Source organism: Perognathus longimembris, chromosome 2 (genome assembly GCF_023159225.1).
Source record: "Perognathus longimembris pacificus isolate PPM17 chromosome 2, ASM2315922v1, whole genome shotgun sequence".
NCBI classification, from domain to species: domain Eukaryota; kingdom Metazoa; phylum Chordata; class Mammalia; order Rodentia; family Heteromyidae; genus Perognathus; species Perognathus longimembris.
Window position 1 is genome coordinate 2,439,435 of NC_063162.1, and position 22,725 is coordinate 2,462,159.

Consider the following 22,725-nt stretch of genomic DNA (forward strand, 5'->3'; position numbering starts at 1 on the left):
AACTGCCGGCCGCGCCGCGTCCCGCGCCGCCTCCGCCCGCCCGCCCGCCGCCGCCGCCGCGTCCCGCTCCGCCGAAGCCGCCGCCGCCGCCGCCGCCGGTGGAGCCGCCGCCGCCCGGACGAGCGCCGCCGGCCGCTGGTGCATGCGGCGCCTGCCCGGGACGGGCTGAAGCCGGCGGCGGGCCGCACCGCAGGCGCCGAGCCGGGCCAGGGCGGCCCGGGCTGCAGCCGCCGGCCGCCGCGCCCCGAGCGCCGCCGAGCCACCGCGGACGCGCTTTCGGCCGGGAGCCGCGGCCGCCGCCGCCGCCGCCAGCAGGGTTCATGTTTGGGATCCAGGAGAACATTCCGCGCGGGGGGACGACCATGAAGGAGGAGCCGCTGGGCAGCGGCATGAACCCGGTGCGCTCGTGGATGCACACGGCGGGCGTGGTGGACGCCAACACGGCCGCCCAGAGGTAGGTAGCGCCCGCGCCCGCCCGCCCGCCCGCCCCGCGCGCCCCGGCCCCGGCCCCGGCCCCGGCCCCGGCCCCGGCCCCGGCCCCCGGCGCGCCGCTCACCCGGCCGCTGTCTCTTTCCCCCCCGCAGCGGCGTGGGGCTGGCGCGGGCGCACTTCGAGAAGCAGCCGCCCTCCAACCTCCGGAAATCCAATTTCTTCCACTTCGTGCTGGCGCTGTACGACAGGCAGGGGCAGCCGGTGGAGATCGAGCGCACCGCGTTCGTGGACTTTGTGGAGAAAGAGAAAGTAAGTGCGCCCGCGCGCCCGCCCGTCCGCCCGCCCGGGTGCCCGCCCGCGACCCCGGCCGCCGCCGCCGCCGCCGCCGCCCCGGGCTGGGCGCGCACGCCCCTCCCCGGCCGGGCTCCGCCGGCCTGCCCCGCGCGCCCGCCCCGCCGCCGCCACGTGCGGCCTCCGCGCCCCGCACTCGGGCCGCGCGCCCCGGCCGGCCGGCCCGCCCGCCCGCCGCGGGGACCGGGCCCGCGCCCAGCCCGGCCGGCCCTGCCCTGCGGGAGGCCCCGGGGCCCGGCGGCCGCTCGGCTCGGCGCCGGAGGGGGGCCTCGCCGCCACCGCCGCCCTCAACGCGATTCTCTACCGTTGCTTTCAGGAGCCCAACAACGAGAAAACCAACAACGGCATCCACTACAAGCTCCAGCTGCTGTACAGCAACGGTGAGTGACCGGGCCGCCGCCCGCCCGCCCCGGCCCGCGGCCCGCCCCGGGTCCCAGATTAAAATGACATGGATGTAAACACGAAATCTTCTCATGGCATAGAAGGAAAACAAAACATAAACGATCGATAAGTCGATGGCACTTCACATGATTAACCGGTGGGCCTTCAAGTAGAAGGTAAAATGAGGATCGATATGGGCTCCTGCAAAACATCACTTTTAAGTGACTTTTTTCAATTTTGCAAATTAATGTTAATTATGGGGATGGGGTAGCTCCACAAACCCAGCACGACTTACTTCCCGGTGCAGGGTTTAAAGAAACAAATCCTTGCAAAGGCGGTGGAAAGGAGAGTTTTGGACTCTGTTTCCATTGGGGGGCTTTTTCTTTTCGAAAAATAAATGACCACATGGGCCCACCGGTCCTGTTCTGGGCCAGGCACGTTTCTTGCAGCCCAACAGCTTCGAGCCTCTTAATTAACAAAAAAAAAAAAAGTAAAAGAAAATAAAGTGAGAAGTGCCTGGGGTTCTCCTTCTCCCTCGTGGAGGGGTTGCCTAAGTTTTGCTGTGCCTCGGAGGGTGGAGTTACCAACTTCTGCCCCGGGCCGGGTGTCCTTGCAGAGGTGCAGCACTGAAGCCCGGTTGAGAATTTGTCTGTTTTTTTTTTTTTTTTTTTTTTTTTTTTTTTTTTTTTTTTTGCAGGAGTCAGAACAGAGCAGGATCTGTATGTTCGCCTCATAGATTCAATGACCAAACAGGTGAGAAAGTTTACGCCTTGGCACTCGTTTTTTTTTTTTTTTCTTTTGCTGTTGAGTTGGGGTTGTCCTGGGATAGAGGAGGAGAGAGAGAGAGAGAGAGAGAGAGAGGAGAGAGAGGAGAGACTGACAAATGGATCTCTTGTATTTGTTTTTCATTTAGCTTCCTTGACATGCTAATGAGAATTCCATATTTATTGGAATAAATGGAGCGATTGGTGCAATGGTTTATGTTGTCATTAGAACAGGACCTATATGCTTTATTAAATGACTTGTGATTGGAATCAAATTCTGCCTTAATTAATTATGGTAATTAATACTTGACAGAAAAACTTCAAGATTTCCCCCCTTGTTTAGTTTTTAAAACGTTTCTCTGTTTGGAATCATTGCACTGATGTTATTTTTTCCCCTTCTAACAAAGGCAACTAACTTCTTGCCAGAGCTCATCGAGTCGCGCTTGATGAGTTCATTTTCCCCCCTTCCCAGTGTGATGGTCTAGTAACACGAGACGTTTATTTGGATTTAAAAGTTAAATGTGCTGGGGTGAGAAGTCACCTTGTTCTCCTCTAGTCCATCTTCACCTCGCAGCCCCCCATCTCCATAATTCAAACTCTGGGCTCCAGGGGTCACTCACACCCCTGCACACAGCTCAGCTCCCGCGCCCACCCTCTGTCATACCTTGTAAATAACATAATTACAAGCGGTTCCTTATTAAATTATTTAACCTGTCTTGGTCAACTTTTCCGATGATAACTATTGGTTATCAGTAATGTGATTAAGTGCAGAAAACCCGCTTCATTGCTTTTTGACATTGGACAGTCAGGCTCTGGCGTTTTGTGCTGGGTAGTGTTTTATTGTTTGTTTTGTGGTTGTTTTTTTAAACTCTCTTTAAAGACGCAGTTCCCACTTTCTTAAACTAGTGTTGGGCCGGGACAGTGGTCCAGATCATAAATTAAATCCACGGGGCACCGATGGATTTAGAATATTCTCGCAAGCAGGATCTCACACTTAGAAATGAAAGTAGCATCTTGGTTTTGGAGGCTCACTTTAAGAAGTGTGTGCGAGCCAAGGAGAAAGAGGGTCTTGAGGCTCCGGAAGCCTGGCTCACAACTCCCATTCCCACGGAGTGCTGTTAGTTTGCACATCCCATTTCCCCTTGGAAAAGTTTGCCCTTACCCAGGCAGCCAGGGCGTTGGATTTTTAGATCAAGCCCGATGTCACAGAACAGTGTGCTTTTTCTCCTGGAGGAAAGCAGATCTGACAGGTAAACCGGCTTTGTGCCCTTCCCTATGGTGTGCCCTTCGGTAGTTATTTCACTGGCTTTTTGCAGAAGCCTGGAATTTGGCTGCTGTTTGTCAGGCCGCATTTATTTCCTTTGTATGTCGTGGGGCTGAATGTTTTCAGAAATCACCATAGCCGAAGTTAGTCAGGAGGAGGAGGGGGCTTCCTTTAAAGTCCACTTTTATTGTTCATTTAGCCTTGTACCTTCGCAGCATAAGACAGTGCAGGAAATAAAGGCATTTAATCTCTCACTGACGGGCATAGAGGATAAAAAAAGGAAAGAAATAGCCCAGTAACTGATCAAAGAGTCAATGGCGCTGAACCGACAGTTTATGGATTTCTGTTTGTGCTACAAAATAAAAAATAAATCAAATATAAATACGAGATCCATCGCGGGAGGAGCCGCCATTCTCTCCGCGGCGCCGGTGTCGCGCGCCCGCCGGGGGCCGCGCGCCCCGTAGCCCCGGGCGGCCCGCGGGCCCGCGGTGACACCCATCCGTCCCGGGGTTCGGAGCGGGCCGGGCTGGAGGCCCGGGAGAGGGCTGGGGGCCGCCCCGGGCGCCCCGCGGCAAGGGCTTTGTCTGCCTGGAAGTGGAGGAAAGTGCCCGGGGAGGTTGGAAGTCATTTCCAGATAATTTTCGGGGCGGGGAGGGGTGGGGTGAGGGGGGCTGGGGTGGGGGGGAGGCCGGAGCGAGGGCCGCCCTCCCCTCCGGCCGCGGCCGCGGTGCGCCCGTGGCCCCCGCCCCCGCCCGCGCCGGGCGGCCTCGGCCCCGGTTCTCCCGGGCGGGCGGGCGGGCGGGCGGGCGGCGGAGGCCGGGCCGCCGCGGGCGCACCGCGGGCTCCGCACCATCTGGCGGGGCCTCCGCGCGGAGCCCACCCGAGCGTGCGCGCAGACGCCGCCTTTTTACCCGAGAAAAATCGTTGTTAGCAGTTTCAAAATAAACACCAGATTGGCCATTAGCGCGGGCGCCCCAGCCCCGCCGGCGGGAGCACGTGGCCGGCGCCCGGGCCGGGCCGGGCCTCCGCGGGCGCCCCCCGCGCGCCGCCCCGCACGCCGCGCGGCCGGGCCTCGGGCGGCGCCGGGCGGCCGGGCCCCGGGCTCCGCGGCGGCTCCGCGGCGGCTCCCGCGGCGCGCGCGCCGGGGCTCGGGGAGGACAATGGCCGGGCCCGGGCCCCGCCGGCGAACCCCGCCGCCGCCCCGAGCCCGCCCGCGCCCGGGGGGCCGAGGCCCGGCCGGCGCGTCCCGCGGGGGGCGGCGGGGCCCGTGCACCTGCCGCCCGCCCGCCGCGCCCCGGGGCCCGAGCCGCCGGCCGCGCGTGACCCCGGCCTCTGCTTGCCCCCCACCTCCCCGCGCAGGCCATCGTCTACGAGGGCCAGGACAAGAACCCGGAGATGTGCCGCGTGCTGCTGACCCACGAGATCATGTGCAGGTGAGCCGGGGCGCGCGGGGGGCGCGCGGGGAGGCCCGGCCCGGCGCACCCGGGAGCGGGAGCGGGAGCGGGAGCGGCGCCGCTCCGGGCAGGGCATCGAGGGAAACGTCACCGGCCGGGCCTGCGAGGAGCCCGCCTCGCCTTCCCCCGCCGGGCCGTGCAGCCAGCGAGGAGAAGGGGTCCGGGGCCGCGCGCGCCGGGAGCCCGGGGCGGCCTCGTCCCCTCCCCCCCGCCCTCCCCGCGGTGGACCGGAGGAGGCTCCCGGGTACTCATTCCCGAGCTTGCTCGCTCGCTCGCTCGAGGAGGTGAGAATTGGACGGCGATCCGCCCGTTCGCCTCCCGGCTGGCGGCCTCAGCCAGCGCCTCGGTGGCTCGAGATCTCTGTCAGAAGAGCAATTTCCCACCTGTTCCCCCCCCCCGCAACTACCACAAGAGTTTCACCCCTACATGGCAAATAAAAATGCATCATTGACTTCGTCTGTGCGGCATGTGAAATACAGTGGCGGGGCTGGCGAGGGAGCCCGGCCCGCGCCCGGCCCGCGCCTACAGTAGCAGAGCCCGTACTCTGAGGGGCATACTCGGCTCGGGTATGGAGCCTGTTGCCGAAATGCCACTTCTGAGCAGACATATTGTTACAGCACTAATATACAAAAGCTGACTTTTTCTCATATCAGGTAATAAATATAAATTACAACCAATAAAGTGGAATTTCTTTATTATCCACTTCTGCATGTACTGCAATTAACATAGAAAGCGCACAGATGTGATTTAAGCTCTAAGTGGAAGACTGTAGACTTTCTTTAATCACTTTAGCTGTCAGCTTTAAAAGGCTTTATATACTTTGCCTACCATATGGTGTTAATTTAGCTAATTTAGACATGTAACCATTATACAAGTATGCTTTTTTTAAAATGCAAGAAGCATAACATTTTTGTTTCATTTCTGCTTTAATTAAAGTTTCAATAACAGAGTTAAGGTGGGCTTAAAGAAGGAACAATAGAAGTTGGTGATGGATTGATGCCTGCTTTTGTGGTTATAATTAATAAATGCCCCCAAAGAAATATTGGTGGAAGGTGGCATCTTGCATCTTTTCCAGAAATAACAGCTTGACAATTAGAGGTAAACAAAAACTGAAGCTGTGAAAAGTTATTCCCAAGCCTCCCGCCTTCCCTTCTTCTCAGTTCATTGCAAAGACAAACACCAACAACGTGGTTTCCATATTTTAGTATCAGTTTGTACGGAAGCTCGGGTTACCCCTCTAGCATGAACAGTTAGACTCAACTTTGCTGCTGGTGGTACAGAGTTGCCACCTAAGTTGAGATGGGCAGCATGGGGACTGACTTCCTAGGTTGAAATTTGTCAAGCTGCCTTGGAAGGGAAACTATTTTCTTGACTCCTACCGCTTCATTGTCAAGACTTCAAAAAAAAAAAAAAGATTACAAGCCACACAAGGATGAAATACATATTAAAACCTTTGTTTACAATTGTTCCACAGCCGGTGCTGTGACAAGAAAAGTTGTGGCAACAGAAACGAAACACCCTCAGACCCTGTCATCATTGACAGGTAAGGATGACTTCTCTATTTTTCAAAAGAAAACCACAGCAACAACAAACCCCTTTGCCTGGCTCCGTATTGCTGAGGCTGGTGTTGAGCTCATCTTGTGCACTGCCCCATTTGTTGTCGGCCTGTGTTATCATGCACAGGTGGGTTGACTTGGAAACCTGGTGGCTCGCTCTGTGGGGATTCAGTAATTGCTTTCGAGTTGTCAAGGGAAGCAGTTTCATCTGCCACTGCTCTCACTGTGAGAGCACTTTATGCCTAGAGAGATTCTGGCTTTAAACCCAGAGATATGTCATAAAATGCTTTCTGCTAATTTGTTAACAAGCGTTTCACTTTTGCGTTATTATTATTATTATTATTATTATTATCGTCGTCGTCATCATCGTCATCATTATTTTATCTTGGATGGTAGTTGAAGTTGAAACTTGGGTGGTGCTGCTCTTGTAATTGTTGCCCAGTGGTAGAATGAATTTAATCTGCTCTCAATTAGTTGCAAAATGTCTCCTAATTTTTTTCCAATTGTGGCTGTCGTTTTATGTCAAGTAGCAAATATGTAACTAACAAACCAAAGTTGTTATAATTGAAACTAATTACACATGCTGGTTACATTTTCCAACATTAATTTCTATAACTAGATTAGCTATATGCATTCTTTATGTTTGCTGCTTCTCTTCTTGCTATTTATCATGTTCCTTGGGCAACGTGGCATCCTTTTTAAGATACCAATCATTAGTCCTAATAGTGTTAATGTGGGTTTGGCATTGCTCGAGTTGAAACAACCCAAATACCACCACCTTCTTCTCCGGACACTCACTCAGAAATCTGAGAAGGAGAGGTTTGTTTCTTCCCACTAGTGAGGAGTAGCAAAAGGCCCAGTGTGTGACTGACTGCAGATTTTGAAATTGGTACCCAAATCAAATAGATGTTAGGCGTGTACATATGACACCAGTTTTGTGAAGCAGAGATTTAGACTTGTTTTGAAGAGGGGTTGAATTTCAGCAGCTTTCATTACAAAGTTATCTTTTGATCATGAACTTTGCTGTCCAGTGTCTGAAAAATTAAACCCGGAAAACTCCATGAGTTAAGCCTAAAGAAATATGCGACAGCGGCGGAGAGCAATGCTAATGTTTAACTAGCTGGAATAGCTGTTTGCTTAGTGGAGAATGTTCGGTATCTGACAGAAGGGACAGCTCTCTTATTAGTAATCAAATAGGGCTGACCAGTTGTGGCCGTCACTCAGGCAATTGAGAACAAGTTCAACACTTTATGGAACTTGAACTACAAAAATCAATATAATTATATTTGTCTTCGGTGTTGTGGCTATGGAAATGATACAGCCTTGGGTGGTTGTTGTGAACCTGAACTCATTTTTCTGGATTGGCTAAAAGTGTCTGGGCAGCTATCGGAATCTTGTCTTCTGGGTAGAGGGGGCTTGGAAAGGCAGCACATGCTAGCTCGTAATGCAGAAAGCGTTTCATTGTCTCGGTGATCTTGGTGGATTTTGAAAGATGATGCATTTTTAAATTGTGAGATTTTTAGCGTGCCATGATAATGAAATGGCCATGTTGACTTGACTCATGTTTTGGAAACTGTTCTCCCTTTCTTCAAAATTGCTTTGGATTGATGCAACATTCCATCATTTGTTAGCTATTGATACTGAATAACTCTTGAGATCCAGGTCTTTATCACATGCTAGAAAATATTTTCTCCAGAAATACAAAAAAAAAAAAAGATTGCTCTTTAATTCTTGTCTGAGGGAATGTTCTCTTATATTTATTTAATTAAGATGTATGCTAAGGTTTCTCATACTTTTATAACCTAAGAGAAGTGTGTGATCATTTGATATTCTAGAAGCACGAGAGGAGGGGAAAAATGTAAAAACATTTGGTTAATGGGTTTACCATGTTTATTTGAATAAGGAAGATTGAAGCTCCATTTATGCTTGGCATAAATGCTTTGGAGGGCTTAATTATTGATGAAAAATCTGCTCTGATTCTAAATTCAAAGATATGACAATTTTATAGGAATTTTAATCACCTTCTATGTTAGCGGTTTTAAGGTAAGGATAGTTTTATGTAACAACAAACACAATGGCCATTTTCAGCATTCTTAAGAGAGCTGCCACTTACAATGACAAAATACTCTTAGCATTTTGTTGCTTGCTGTAAATCCCCATGAAATGAAGGTGGCATTGGTACTAGCTCTAGTTTCAGGCATATGTCTAGGACCCAAAACAGTGAATTTAGTGTTCACCAGAGAAAGTTGTGTTAATCAGAAAAAGAAAAAAACACTGATAGGAGGGAATCTCTTTGGAGTGATGCTGCCTTTCACGGGATGTGTTTCAGTTTCATAATGATAACCATTTCTGCGGGGCGTGTGCTGCCTCTGGAAATTGGTGAGTTTCTAGCCGGAGTTTCCTCTTGAGTATTGCCGAATAAAATGTCCCATCAGATTGGCGAGTCAGTTTACAGGTCCCTACCAAGCGTGTCGTCACTTGGCTAGTTGGCTTAAAAAAGAATTATATACAGTGCGCTTCACTGGCTCTGTGTGGCCTTTGGATACATTTAGCAGGTTCTGACCAGATAAGGCATATTTGTCCTGAGGATATAAACCAATAATTCCAACCTGAATTGAGATCAATGGGCCCGTGTTGGTTCCAACCCACACCGAGCCTCTTACGCATGTCCACACTGCTTTTCTGTGTTACGAGAGGAGAGAAGCAAGCATCCGCTCTGGCTGGGTAATCACATTCTATAGACCCTGATGCCTTAAATCAATTAATTACACAATTTAGTTTAGTTATCTCTGAGAAGCATTAGATACTTAGGAATGGCACGGAAGACCCTTCGGAGTAAAACATGGGGACAGTTAGGGTGTTTCCCATTACGAAACCCTTTCCATTTATTGCGGAGCCTTTGCCGATGCTGTTTACTTCCCCATAAAATGCTGCTAGAGAAACAAATTTTTATCGTTCCACAGATATAATTATACTGCAGTGTATTTAAAATAATAGAGCAGTTTACAGAGGCAAGGAGAAACGTAACATTGTCAAGGAAAGGGTAGGAGTCAGAAGGAGATACGCAGGAGCAGGTATCTGTGCAAATCCCACTGATTCGCAGAAAGTCAGACATAAGGAAAAGGGGCCCCCCACCCCCTCCCCCTGCAACCGTGCACCGCCACACACCCCTACACGTGTGTGCAAGCGTGTGTGTGACTGTAAGTGTGTACACATGCACATGTACATGCACGCCTTTTCGTGGTATTGCTGAGAAAGCTGGGAGTATCATTTTCCTCATGGAATAATGTTTTCTGGGAAAACACAAAAGCAGATGGTCTTCATTAGGGACCCCATTGTCCACATATCCCAACTATGAGCAGATAAATCTCTCCTGTTTCACCCGTACATTCCAAGGGCTGCAAATGATTACAGGATGTCGGCGTAGCTGCTAAACCAAAACCACACTTGAGCTCACATCATTCGCCTGTGCCATCCCCGTCTGTTTCCCCAGGAGCTCTGGAAATGCCCCAGAGGGCACATCCTTTTCACCCTCCTCTTCCCTGCTTGGCTTCGGGGGGGGGGGGTTGGTGGGGGGGACCGAAGGGGAGGATTCAACTGTTGCGGCCTGGGCAGGCGACTGTGGAGTAGCAGGGCGCAGTGCCTGCCTGCGCGGGCTGGCGACACACCGTGGGCTGCACGCAGGGCCCAGGCAGGCTCGGCGGGGCGGTTCCAGATGGCACTGTCTCTGGCGTCCTGCTCACTGGCATCTCTGTGGCAGGCAGTGCCCCCTCCCCAGTAAGCCTGGCATTGGTCTATAGAGTTTGGGAGACTTATCATTCCAAGTCTGTCCTACTTTCCTGTCTGGAAGCCAGACATCTGTTTATCCCATTTTCTTTCATACAGAGTTTGGAATAGCTTTAGTTTTTCTTGGGGGGGGGGACGGCGGTGGTGGTGGCAAAGTTTTGTCATATTTAACAGCTGTTACAGAATTTCAGCCCTGTGGGCTCTGAAAATACTTCTCAGCTGACCTCAGATTTTTATACATAATTGACATTGGGTTGCAGAAAAATATTATTTGCTTAACCTTTCATTGTCTGTGATTTTACATCGTCTTTAGTCAGAGAACCTAACTACAAGCAATTTCAGCTCTGCACCGGCCCCCTCCTCCCCCCGCCCAGCCTCCATGTCCTCCGTCCTTCCCCCTTCTAAATTCTGATGTGGGTTCATTTGTGTGCGTTAAGTTTACACCTGAACAGTGACTGTAGAATGGTAGCCAAGACTGATGTAAGATTTTTTTTCCCCTTCTTCTTTTTCTTCCTATCTTTTCTCCTCTCTTCTCTCTTCTTTTTTCCCCTTCCTTCTCTCTCCTCTCCTTCTTTCTCTCTCTCTTTTAGTCAACAGTGTTTCCTTTCACTTCCTGTCACAAAGGTCAAAGAGAGCCGACCTTTGCTGGCAGTCCTGCTCACTGAATTATTCATGGGATTGACTTTTTGTCAGCACACACAGTTGTGCTCTGGGACATTTTATTCATTTACCTCATTTAAAGCGCCTTTCTGCACCTGTTCAAGTATTAATATCATGTAATTTGGGCCTAATGCCGATTTTGCTGAACACTCATTATATTTTTTATTAGCTATATTTCCAAACGATTATGTATGATTATTACCAAGCCTTACAAACAGCACCGGGTTATTCCCCAGCCCTTACATCTTCTTGTCAGGTTGTTTTCAGAAGCAGGGAGGATAAACATTTGACCAGTCCCAATGTTTTTATTCGTACTCCATCTCCAAGCAGAGAACTTAAGGCTCCCTCCCTCATGGCTTTGCACGAGCGTGATTAAATCCAACTCCTCTGAAGCTGTACAAATGCCAGCATTTATAAGGTCAACGCTTTTGTTAAAAATGCTATGTAAATGAGGATCTGCAAAAAGGGACATTAAATAAAATTAAATTCATTGTCTTCTTTAATGTCATTTACATTTTGGCTAAGCCTCAGCCTGTCAAGGAGGATTTTAAAAATAATTTTAATTACACATCATTTAGGGATCCAAGGTTTTCTATTCAGTAGCATTTGGATAACCTGCAAAACGGAGACTGTTTATTAACTTCTTAAATGACGACTTGTCATTTCATCTGCATAATGCAGTGAAAACAGTATAGTTTGGTGTTAATTTTTCCTTCTCAGTTTTCTTAAGATGTGAATATAATTATCATCAAATAGGCCTCAGGCTCTTGGAGTCCTCCTCCCGGCCTTGGCTGGCCATTTGAGTGAGAGACTGCTTGCTTCGGGGTCTGTTTTAATACAGGGGCCTTCAGAGAAGGGAAAATATTGGCTAGGAATTTGGCAGTTTCAAAGCACACTTTGGATGGATGGCCATGGCTACAAAGAATCCGATTTTGGCTGGCACGAGCCCCACTTGGCAGTGCCAGTCTCAGGTGTGGGTGGCTGCTTTATTCCCTGGCACGCCAGTAGAAAGAGGCAAAAAGTTCACCGCATTCATTCATCCTTTACATTTTTTTTCCCCCATAAACTTCTGCAAATAAGCAGAAAAGGAAGAGTAGCTTTAGGGAGCCACAATGACACGCTTTCATTTAAATGGGGAGGTACCGGGAACAGTGCCCACTTTGTGTGTCTGCTTCGCCCGTCGCCCTGTGTGTGTGTGCATCACGGGTGCCCCATCTGTGTACAGACGGCGGCCCTGCGCCGCAGCAGCCGGGGGTGGGGGCCGGGTCCACTGCCAGGGCTAGGCAGGGCCCAGATCCCTGGCCGAGGCCGAGGAGGCCTGCAGAGATTTATGGCCGCCTGGCTCGGGTAAGGCCTGCAGAGGCGGGCCAGCCAGTCAAGGGCCGGTTTTGAAAATAAGCCACACGCCCACAATGACTTCCGCAGCACCCTCAACCAGCTAGGCTTTCCGTGGGCTCCTGCAAGGGCTCAGGCTCAGCTGTAGTGCCGGCCCCGGCAGGCAGCAGCGGGCGGACGCTGGGAAAGCGCAGGCGGAGGGGAGGGGCTGGAAGCAGGGCTGTCAGAAGCTATACTCCGGGAGGGATGTTGACACAGACCATCCCAGGCCTCTGCCGCAGCCTTATCAGGTGAAGAGCAAAGATATAGCCGGTGCCTGTAATTGTGTTAGGATGGCATGGATGAATTGGATTACCTTATGGAAAGCCGTCCAAACTCGGAGTTCTGTTACGCATGCTTACAGGAAGCAAATAATTACGCTCTGTGCACCAGAAGATAATTGGGGCTGGCCAGAGGCCTTCTCGTGACGCTGGAGCAGGCTGGAGGAGGCGGGGAGGAGGGGATCCTTGCTAGAGAGAGGTGGCTCAAGTGGATGCCGTAATTTTCAGTTACTTTTCAAAGATGGTGAATAATTTATCGGAATTCAAACTCGCAGTGGCAACAGGAGTCATGTTGGAGGAGATAAAAATTCCAAGCTCTAATGATGGAAATTGTCGTGGCAGACAGGAAGTGATTGACAAGTAGGGGCACAGGAAGTGAGAAGTGGAGGAGCTTAACCTGCACTTGGCAAAGCTTCGGCAGCTTGCACGCCGAGAAAATGAAAACCATTCACCGGGGCCGCTCGCCAGAACACAAGCTCCTCTTGTTTATTTATCTTAGTAGCAAATCTCCCCAAAATGTTTGTGGTTAAAACTCTATATAATGAGACATTATGCTGGTATTATTAATGCTTTAAAATAAAAATATGGCTATCATTTAGAGAAATAAGTGGAGGAATTTTATGGTGTAGAGTTGTGTGTGTGTGTGTGTGTGTGTGTGTGTGTGTGTGTGTTGCATTTTATACGCCTCTTAGACTTTAGGGGTAACTCGTGTTCATTAAATTGCAGAAGCTTGAGAAAACTGCTTTCAAAATGCTTTATTTGGAAAATGGTCAGGTCTATCTGTCAAAATTGGAGCTGTTGCAGATTTGTCAAGGATTCTGTGCCGTGTGTGTAGGGCACATAGGGAAAGTCTGATTTGAGTTGCTTTCAGAATCCCTCGTTTCCCCTGCCCCTTAAAAACAAAACAAATGAAAACACTCTGCCTGCAATTCCTTCACCGGCAGCGGCTCAGCTCCACAGTGCGGGACCATGTGCCGACGGACGGCAGCGCCCATCCTCTGAAAACAGAAGCGGGGCTGCACGGTGTGCCTTCCCGGTAATTCCCTAGGAAATGAGTTTACCATGTGCGGAAAGGAAGGGCTCGCTGGTGGTGTTGCAGGACACCGGGCCCAGGCCCCTGCTAGCGGAAGGAGCCGGCTCCAGCTTGTCTCTGCTGGAAGACCCGAGATCTGCTGCACATCTGGGAGGAGGCCTCCTTGGCCCAGACAGGCAGCTCCAGCCCCCGCCCCCCGCGCCCACCCCTCTGGATGCTCTGTACTTCCTCGTCTTCTCTCTCAGTAAAGAAAGCACTGGGGGCAGGGTGCGTGGAAAGCAGCACGACTGAGCAAAACTTTGTCAGTGCTTCAGGCCCTTCAAACATTGGTCCTCAGGATGGGGGGTGCTTACAAAGGGGAGGAGACCCATGCTCACCCTTGGAGGCCCACAGCTGGGTCAGGGTATCCTTAGGGTTCACACACAACCGTGCAGCCCCTCCCCCCGCCCCCCGCTTTCTGGAGGCTTTTGCTGAAGTAGTGGAGATAGCCAATGTGGATGCGGCCAAGTCACAGACAAACAGGTCTGGTGTGCGTGCTTGGCTGGGCCCGTCTAAGGTGACAGGTGTGCGGCATAGCCCAGGGACACATGTGGCGTGGCCAGGGTGTTACCCAACTAGGACAGGGGTGTCTCCTGTCCAAGACACCTGTACTGACCTCCCAAATCCCATCATTCAGAACAGGATCATTCTAGCCCCGAGCAGAGGTTGCCCCATTTATTTTAAATACCACCCACCTTAGTCGCTTTGGTATTGGCGTGAGGGAGAGTGGTCAGCAGCCTTGGCTTGAGGGTGGGCAGCTCCCTGAGCTGCCTAAGACTTACAGTGCCCAGCGTGGAGCCCACGGAAATCTAAGCATGGTCCTGACATGGAAACAGGTGTCCTTCCCAAAGCACCATTGCTCAGACCCCTGTGTAGGATGACATCCGTGGCCCGGGGGCAGGGCTGGGGGTGCAGAGAGGTAGAGGAGGCAGGGGCTCCCCGCAGAGTGTTAGGGCTGCCCGGGGACACGTGCCCCTGCCGTGCGGCTGTCTTCCCGTGTGCTCAGAGTGGGTATAAAGGCAATTTTAGGAACACGTTTAAAACCAATGAGTCGACTTCCTATTTTTCGCAGCAGTTTAGGCTTCCGGAAGAACGGGCAGCAAGTCCCCGATTCCTGTCTTCCTCTGCCTCTGCCCCTACCTCCGGCGGTGTGGGGCCCGAATCACAGTGAGACCAATATTGATAGGTAGCTATTAGCCACAGTCTGCAGTCGACGCGAGGGTTTTCTCTGGGTACTGTACATCTGGTGTGCTTTGACAAATGTCTAATGACATGTAGAACATTCCCCTGACCTGACTCCTCTGTGCTCTGCCTCTGCCTCCCTCTCCTTCCCCAAACGCCTGGCGCTCCCGGTGTCTCGATGGTGCCCACCGCGGTGCCCTCCCAGGCCAGCAGAGCTATCGGCACGCAGCAAGCAGCCTCCACCCTGGCCGCTTCGCTGAGCAGAACGCATTGAACTTGCCCCCGTTTAGTAGCTTCCTAGCATACCAATAACACCTTGATAGAAGTGTGTGTGTGCGCATGCGCGTGTGTGCACGCGCGCACGCACGTGCTTGTCCTGGGACTTGAACTCAGGGCCTGGGCACTGTCTTGAGCTTTTTATTTATTTTTTATTTTTTGCTTAAGGCTAGTTGCTTTACCACTTGGGCTATAGCTTCACTCTGTGTGTGTGTGTGTGTGTGTGTGTGTGTGTGTGTGTGTGTGTGTGTGTGTGTGTTTGGTTAATCAGAGGTAAGAGATGCATGGACTTTTCTGCCTGGGCTGGCTTTGAACCATGATTCTGAGATCTCAGCCTTCTGAGTGGATAGGATTACAGGTGTGAGCCACTGGTACCTGGCTGGGTTTTTCTTTCTAAGGTGCCAAGGGCAGTGCACCTCCTTTCTCTTAAGTCCTGACTTAGGGAAGACCTGGTGCTTGGGTGTTGCCTGTGGGGCCCCTGGGGCTTTGGGTTTTTGCATGTTTCAACTCTCCTACCCCAAGCAGCTGGCTCCTTGATGAAGAAATGAAAATATAATGACTTTATATGTTACGAATTTACTTAAGTGGCACAACTCAGTTTTACTTAGCCAGGGCTTATTTCCTAAATAATATTATTTTGGAATATCCCCGTTACATAGACCACAAAAGGAGGATGGTTAAATTATTGCAGGAGCAAGGGTACCACTGTGTCATGCTTAAGAGCAGAGTGAATTCTGCATTGAGGGTCGTTGTTGGCCTTCTTTGGCTTAATAAATTAAACTACAAATTTTCCTAATTGCCAAACAAAATGTTAGGCCAGCTCTAGCCACTGCTGACAGTAAAACACAACATAAAACCTGCTGAGAGTTATATGTGGTATTTAATACGAGGCAGAGCAATGCACGCGTTTTTACGGTGAAGTATGAATTCACACCCACGGCATTTGTTTCACATTAGGAAAGGTTTGTAAATCAGATCAGTGTGGCGGGATGGGGCGGCCCCGGTGGCCTCTCTTCTTGATATTTGGTTATTGGACATGCTGCCAGAGGGGGCTCCCATCCACTTCCAGGCTCTCAATGAAGCGATAAGTCCTCTGACACCAGGCAGATTGGGTCAGGGAACAAGTGGGGGTGGGACTGGAGGGGGGTGCCCGTCCCCCCAGCCCAGGTCGCTGGCCCGAGCTGGCCACCGGGCAGCAGCCATCAGTTACTTGGACGTGAACTGCCGTGGGTCTCCAGCCAGTGGAGGTCCCGGGAGAGGAGCCGGGACCTAGGAGAGGGCTTCCAGGAGGAACCGGCAGTCACTCCCATTTATTAAATGTGACAAGCGGGCTCTAAATATAACAGCCCTTTCCCCAATGATCATTACTTTGAACAAATAATGAGTTATGCACGTTAACACACGGCAAGTGTCCGCGTCTAGGGCAGGCTCGGAACAGATCCTGCCCAGCCCACCGCCCACACCACTCCCCAGTGAACAGCAACCCCTTCCCACCACGGGTGCGGGCCGCACCACAGTGCTCGGCCTGGCTGTCGGGGCCTTGCCTCTTCTGGAGGATAGTTTGCCAGTGACAATCCCAGCTTTAGAACAAAAAGAACAGTGGGCTTGCTTCAGAATTCACGACACAGATATGTCATACAGTTGTAAAAATACTTCTTTTATACGTGCTTTTGAATGAAGCCAGGTGTAGAAGTCCACTTAACTCTAAGGGGGAAAAAAATATTATTTGGCTGCTGGATGTCTTGCGGTTGGAAGCATATTGGCTGGGTTAGGGGTATTTGTCTTAACAAGTGACCACTGCTCGTGTTTCCTAGACCCCAGCGTAATTATTCCCAGCAATTAGAGCATCCAGACCCCTTTCCAGCCCCAAACACATTTGTTCTCATTTATTAGGCTGTGAGCAGTAACTAATTTCCATTGTTTCAGAGTTGTGTGTTATGGTAATTTATTGCATGTGCGGGGGTCACCCAGGGGTGACCAGCGGCAAGGCCCCTGGAAGGCGAGGAGGAGAAGCCAGAAGGAGAAGCCGAGAAGCCAGGGCAGGCCACTTTAAAACCGCTGCAGTCTGTTTAATCACGCTCTGATTTATTCTCTGTGACGTGGCTGGCTTTACTCTTATTCGGTGTTTTTTAACAAATTAGAGCCGAGGGCAGGATTTTTTTTGGGGGGTGGGGGTGGGAAGGAAATGGTAGCGATATGTTCTAATGAGTGGAAACTTTTACTAATGCCCCAAATAAAATCTTTGTCAGTGGCCCTCAGTAACCGTGAAAGCGTTCCGCAGGGGAAACAATGTCTTTAGCGCTTGGTTCCCTTCTCATCGTCGCACGTTTCCTTATCAAGTTGAGGAAAAGGGCTTGTTTAGGTGGAAATAATGATCATCAATAGAGCTGTATAGTGGGGCTGGGGTACTGGTGACAGAGCTTGCTATCAGGACCTGCAATTCCAAGGAAATATGAGTGTTCTGATCCAGAGAAGCAGTAATTATCTTTTTGTGAAGAATGTACAATGGTGTCGGATGATGAATTGATGGCAGATTGGGAGCGTGGTTTAACTGTCATGTTACAGAGATAAGAGAGAGCTCCGGGATTGCTCATCGCTTCCGCTAGTTCACAGCCAGCCAGTTTATTAGCACAAATCCCAAATGTTTAGTAAACTCATTAGGTTCCATCTAATGCTAATTTATCATCATAGATGGAACCCGAGCTGCGAGGCTGGAGGACTGTACCGAATCCGCGTGATTTACAGAGCTTTCTGATGGATCACCTCTGCACTGGCCATTTTTCTTCCGATGCTTTAAACGGGCCTGAGCGGTCCGTGGGATCCCACCATTGCAATCAGTTAGGGGCCCCTAGTCCTGCACCCTGGGGTGGTTATCGGAAAGGTGAAGAAGTCCCATACAGTCGGAGGTGGGGAGGAGAGAGCCTCGGTTTAGGGTTCCTGGGCCCCCTCTCCACCTCCCCGGTTCCCTCCCTTTTCTTTCTCGCCTCTTTCCTCTCCCCTCCCCTCCCCTCCCCTCCCCTCCCATCTTCCCATCTTCCCTTTTCCTTTTACAATCTGGTCACAGAGTTGAATTCAAAGAATTTCCTTGCAAAATCAGTTTACCAAGAAATGCATCATGGTACATAAATGTCAAGTGCAGTTTATTCTAAACTTCAGACAGTGTTTTTCTTTTAAAAAATCAAGCTTTAAATGCCCAGTTCTCTTGACATTTTCGTACATATTCTATAGTGTTTTCGAAGAGGATAATAACCTTTGCTTGATCCTAGGCAACAGCTGCAAAGATAATGAAATTCTTATGATATTTCACCAGGTAAAATGTGAATTGCAGAAGAAAAGCTATTGAATTTTTATGGATCTTAATCGCATAAAATGAGATTCATGGGGCATACGTATAACTATACTCGGTGGACCAGCTGACTGTGGTTGTGACGAGGATTCACCGAGCGGTGTGAGGGCGCCCCAGCCTCCTCTAAGAAAATGCCCCCAAACGCAGCCTTTAGCTTGCCCTGAGAGTGATAATGAAATATGACAGAAATTTCCTTGTGCTGGATCAGTGGTACGAGAGGTCCTACACCGCCGATATTAATTCATCCGACTTATGTTCCAGGTCTTGATTTACCTTATGATTAAAAACTCCTGCAGGTTTGCTCACCAATTGAAATCAGACCTCATCTGCAGCCCAGCAGTATTGATCCCTATTTAACATCAAGGCTCAGAATTGATTGGCATTGATTAACAATAAAAATGCTCTCCTCCACATCCAGCCGCCGAGCCAATATTCTGGAAAAGCGGGACGCTCTGGTGTCTCTCGCTGACCGATCTGCAAAGAGCTCGCCCTCTCCTGCAAGTCAACAATATATTTTAATGTTCTTGTCGCTGGATGCTGGACCAGCAGTGCAAATTGATTTTATTCTTGTTGTATAAGATAAATATCTTTAATAAAATTCTCATTTTATTTAGGATTTTACAGGAACAACTTGATTACTAGAACAGGGATATTTTTCTTTTCTCATGGTGCAAAAAAATGGATTAAAACATAAAGGAAATAATAACATAACACTAGAGATGAAATGTTAATCAACTCAGAAATCATGCATCAGGCAGGAAAGTCTGCGGAGATATTTTACCCGTGGAGACATGCGGTACCGCCCGTGCTGGGCTTCACCGAGCGTGTTACAGTGGTGCGTGGGGTGGGGAGGCTCAGCCAGCGCGAGCCTGTCACGGCCGGAATGCCGGCTCCTGTGCGTAGCATCGCGTGAACATGTGAGTTCAGAGAGCTCAGTCCAGCCAAGCGGGTTTGCAGGAGCAGAGGTAGTTGCCTTGCAGAGACGGATATCGTTTCTATTTTTGTCTCCACTAGCTCCTGCGGATGCGCGGAAGAATCTTCTCTTAATTGGTGGTAGGGATTTAAAGGGTATACAGCATCAGCAAAGTCGTGAACATCAGAACGTTATGTTTTGCTCTGCCTGCCGGGGCTGGCGGGTCCCGATCCCAAGCCCGGCTGGTGACTCCGGCATCCGTTAGCACGCATCCTTAGCATCCAGCGGTGTGCCGGAGGCCAGGCCCAGCTGAAAGGAATTATCCAATCGCTAACCTCCAGAAGTTTACAGTTATAGAATGATGGAGAAAACCACAAATCTCAAGGGATGTCAAATTTTAGAGATACTTTTAAAATGAAATTATCCAGCCAAGCCCATAAGACAACCTTCTTGTACTTAAGACAATAACTACAATCTGGAATTAATTTCTCTTTTGTGATAGGGCAAATCCAATTTGCTTCTTTAACTGTTGATTAAGGAATCAGTTCTACAAGGCTGTCCCCTGTAAGTATTTGCTGTTTATTTGTCTGTGGAGAGCCGCTGGAATCCCCTCCAACTGGGAAGGCCGGGGCAGGCCTGGCCGGAATGGAGAGCTGCCTGGTGGCTTGGAGCCCTTCGCCGGCCTTGTTGCTGTGGAAGAAGAGTTGGCCCTTTGAGTTACCCGGTCACTTCCACCAAGCAGGCAAAGCAGGGTAGAGTGGGAGGCACAGCCTGTCTTGTAGGCGGCCTTTCGTTGCAGTCGGGAGGAACACATCCATGAGGAAGCCGTGAGTAAATGCGTACCTCAGATAAGAGCACACGTGGCTCAGAGGTCCACTGGACGAGTGTCGCACACGGTCTGACAGCAGAGCGGGCTCCACGGCAAGCCCGTGCCTGGGTGTCCTCACGCAGCCCGTGTTCCTCCTGCCGGGCGTGGCTAGCACGAGAAGAAGGTCTTTCCTGGTCTTCTCAGAGCAGTGGCGTGAGCACGGAGTGCAGCGTTCCGTTGACTCTAAGAGTGAGCTCCGCAGCTGTCGGGGCGTGTGCAGACGCTCGCTCGCACGCAGGCACAGGTGTTCAATTTTGCAGCACCGAGAACGGAGCCCAGGGCTTTGTACCCGGCAGGCAAGCACTTGACCACAGCGCCGCTGCTCCAGCCTTGGCGTTGGAGGCCGTCCCGGAGGCGGCTCCGGCTGGCCTGCGCGTGCGATCCTCTCGCGTCAACCTCCTGTGGATAGCGGTGATTTCTTCTAAACACCCCGCACTTGGCTTTGTTGTTTAACTGGAGGTGGGAGTCTCACGGACTTTCCTGCCTGGGCTGGCTTTGAACTGCAGTTCTCAGATGTCAGCCGCCCGAGGAGCTGCCGTGACACCTGTGAGCCTCCGGCACCCGTCCGATATCTTTTTAAAAAAAAATTAATTTGTAGTTTTTGGTGTGATTTCAGGAGGTCTATTTCTTGTCACCGCACCTGACGTTACTGTCCTTGGGGGGAGACTGTTGGGGTTGCCAAAGAGCCCTGGACTTCCCTTGACAGGGTGGTCCCGAGGGGGAGTTCCAGAGTCATCCGAAGTCTGTCATGACACAGCTCCTGAAAGTTCGCGGAGGAGTTCTATCTTTATGTAAAAAAAACAACATAGCAAAAACAGGAAGGAAGAAGGTGGTCGTAGGTTAGCAATAGTCAGAGGGTTAGACTCTGTAGCGGCTGGGTGAGGCTCCCATGTCTAGTGTAAGGGCCGAGTTCCCGGGACCCCAGCCGGCCCTGGCTGAGGGGCGTGGGGGCTCCAACCACGGCTGTCTAGAGCTGGGGCGCCTCCCTGCGATTGCTGGCCTCCCTCCCCGGGTTGCCGCCAGCCAGGACCTGTTCCTTGTCGGGATCTCGTACTCCTGTGTGGCCAGCGTGCTGCCCTCCCCACCCGTGGGTGGATCTGGGTGGCGACCCCACCCTGCTGCTGCACAGAGAGTTGTGGTTTCTGCAGAGTCTCTCTTCCTCACTCGGGGGTGGGGGGGGCCTGACCCCTCTCACTGCAGCGGGCACCGCAGGGCACCCGGACGGCCTTCTAGGCAGGCGTCCCGGCCCCGCCCCCTGCCCCCTGGGCCACACTCCTTGAAGGAGCCTCATACCTGCTTCTCCTCTCCCCCTGACCTCCAGGCTGTTGGGACAGAACTCTGCTCCCCTCCCTCCCTGCCTCCCCCCTCCCCCACCGTCTAGACTACCATCATCAGGTGTTTGTCAAGCCCTTCCTGCCCACTCCCTTGGAGCCCATCCCAGGTTTCCAGGGCTGTAGGTGCAAGGACCTCTTCCTCAGCACTCACCTCTGCACCAACCCCACCCCTCGCCTGGGGGCTGCTTCCGGGTGCTGGGTTTCCTGGAAGCAGGTGCTGGGCCTATGGCCCCAGAGGCCTCAGGAGGGGCGGCCTATCCTGCCCACCACCCCCGGTGGCCCCGGCTCCCTGCAGTTCCTCCCAGGGTGGCTGGGGCGGAACAGAAGCGGGAGTTGTCCCCGCCACGTCTTCATGCGCCAAGACCTTGTGCCTCTGAACGAGGGCCTGGAGAGGCCGCCTGGCTGTGCTGCCCTGAGCTGGCGCCGAGTCTCGCGGGTTATGCCAACCCCGACGGCGGCCTTGGTCCCTCCAACCCGGTGCCTGCCGCGGGCGGGATTCAGCGATGACGCCCCTTGGCTTAGCCGCTGAGGTGGCGTGTTTTACGTTCTCCACTGGAAATAGAAATGTGTTTCATGCTTTGTGGCCACATTCCCACCGTGACTCGCTCCTGGAGCCTGGGGAGTTCCAAGAGGGTGCCGCTCAAGCTGGGCGCTCGGCGTGGATGGGCGGCACTCACTCTTGCCTGGGGACGGCTGCTGGTGCCCTCCGTCCAGGAGCAAGGGCAGGGACCTAGGTCGTCCTTCCTGTCCCGCTGCCCTGCCTCCCTGAGGCTTCTCTACCCCCGGCCCCCCCCTCCCCCCGTGTGGGAGATTGTCCCGGGTGCTGGGTGGAAGGATGGGGGGCCACCCTCCCTCTGGCTGCCGTTTCCCAGGGGGCGGGGAGGTGCCCGTGGGAGCCTGCGTCCCTGCCCCGCTCCAGCACGTCACACGATGGCGGCGGGCTCACAGACGGGCCCCTGCGGCCCAACTACGGGGCCTTCCTCGTCGGTGGGGACGGGAAGCTTTTGTGAGTCAGGCAGCGTGGCAGACTCCTGTGTTCCCAGCCCGGGGAACACTGAAGCAGGAAGGCGACGAGTTGGAAAGCCAACTTGAGCCACTAAGCTGCAGACGGAGACCCACCCTGCCTTAAAAACTCAAGCCAGGAAGCCAGGTATGATGGCTCACGCCTGTCAACCCAGCCACTTGGGTATCAGAAGGATCATGGTTTGAGGCCAGGTTGGGAGAAAATAACTTAATGAGACCATTTCTCAAAAGCCAAGAAGACGGGCACGGTGGTATACATCTGTGATCCCAGCTCTGTGGGAGGCAGAGGAGGAAGATGGAGAGCTGAGGTGGACCCCCAGGCAAAAGAGCAAGACTGTCTGTGAGAACATCACAAGGGCTGGGGGTGGGGGGTGGGTGGAGCGCCTGCCTGGCCAGCACAAGGCATCA

General features: G+C 52.1%; 1 protein-coding gene across 8 annotated transcripts in view; it reads left to right on the top strand.

Annotated features, from left to right (window-relative positions):
• Positions 1-216: 216 nt before the first annotated feature.
• Positions 217-22,725, top strand: part of Ebf3 (EBF transcription factor 3) — a 113,791-nt gene continuing 91,282 nt past the window's right edge. For all 8 annotated transcript variants that reach the window (XM_048338021.1, XM_048338023.1, XM_048338024.1 and 5 more), the window contains exons 1-6: positions 217-454; positions 585-741; positions 1,100-1,163; positions 1,862-1,917; positions 4,552-4,625; positions 6,121-6,189. In XM_048338021.1, the coding sequence (XP_048193978.1) occupies positions 321-454; positions 585-741; positions 1,100-1,163; positions 1,862-1,917; positions 4,552-4,625; positions 6,121-6,189 (554 nt within the window). In that variant the 5' untranslated portion in view covers positions 217-320. The remainder of the gene's footprint in view (positions 455-584; positions 742-1,099; positions 1,164-1,861; positions 1,918-4,551; positions 4,626-6,120; positions 6,190-22,725) is intronic.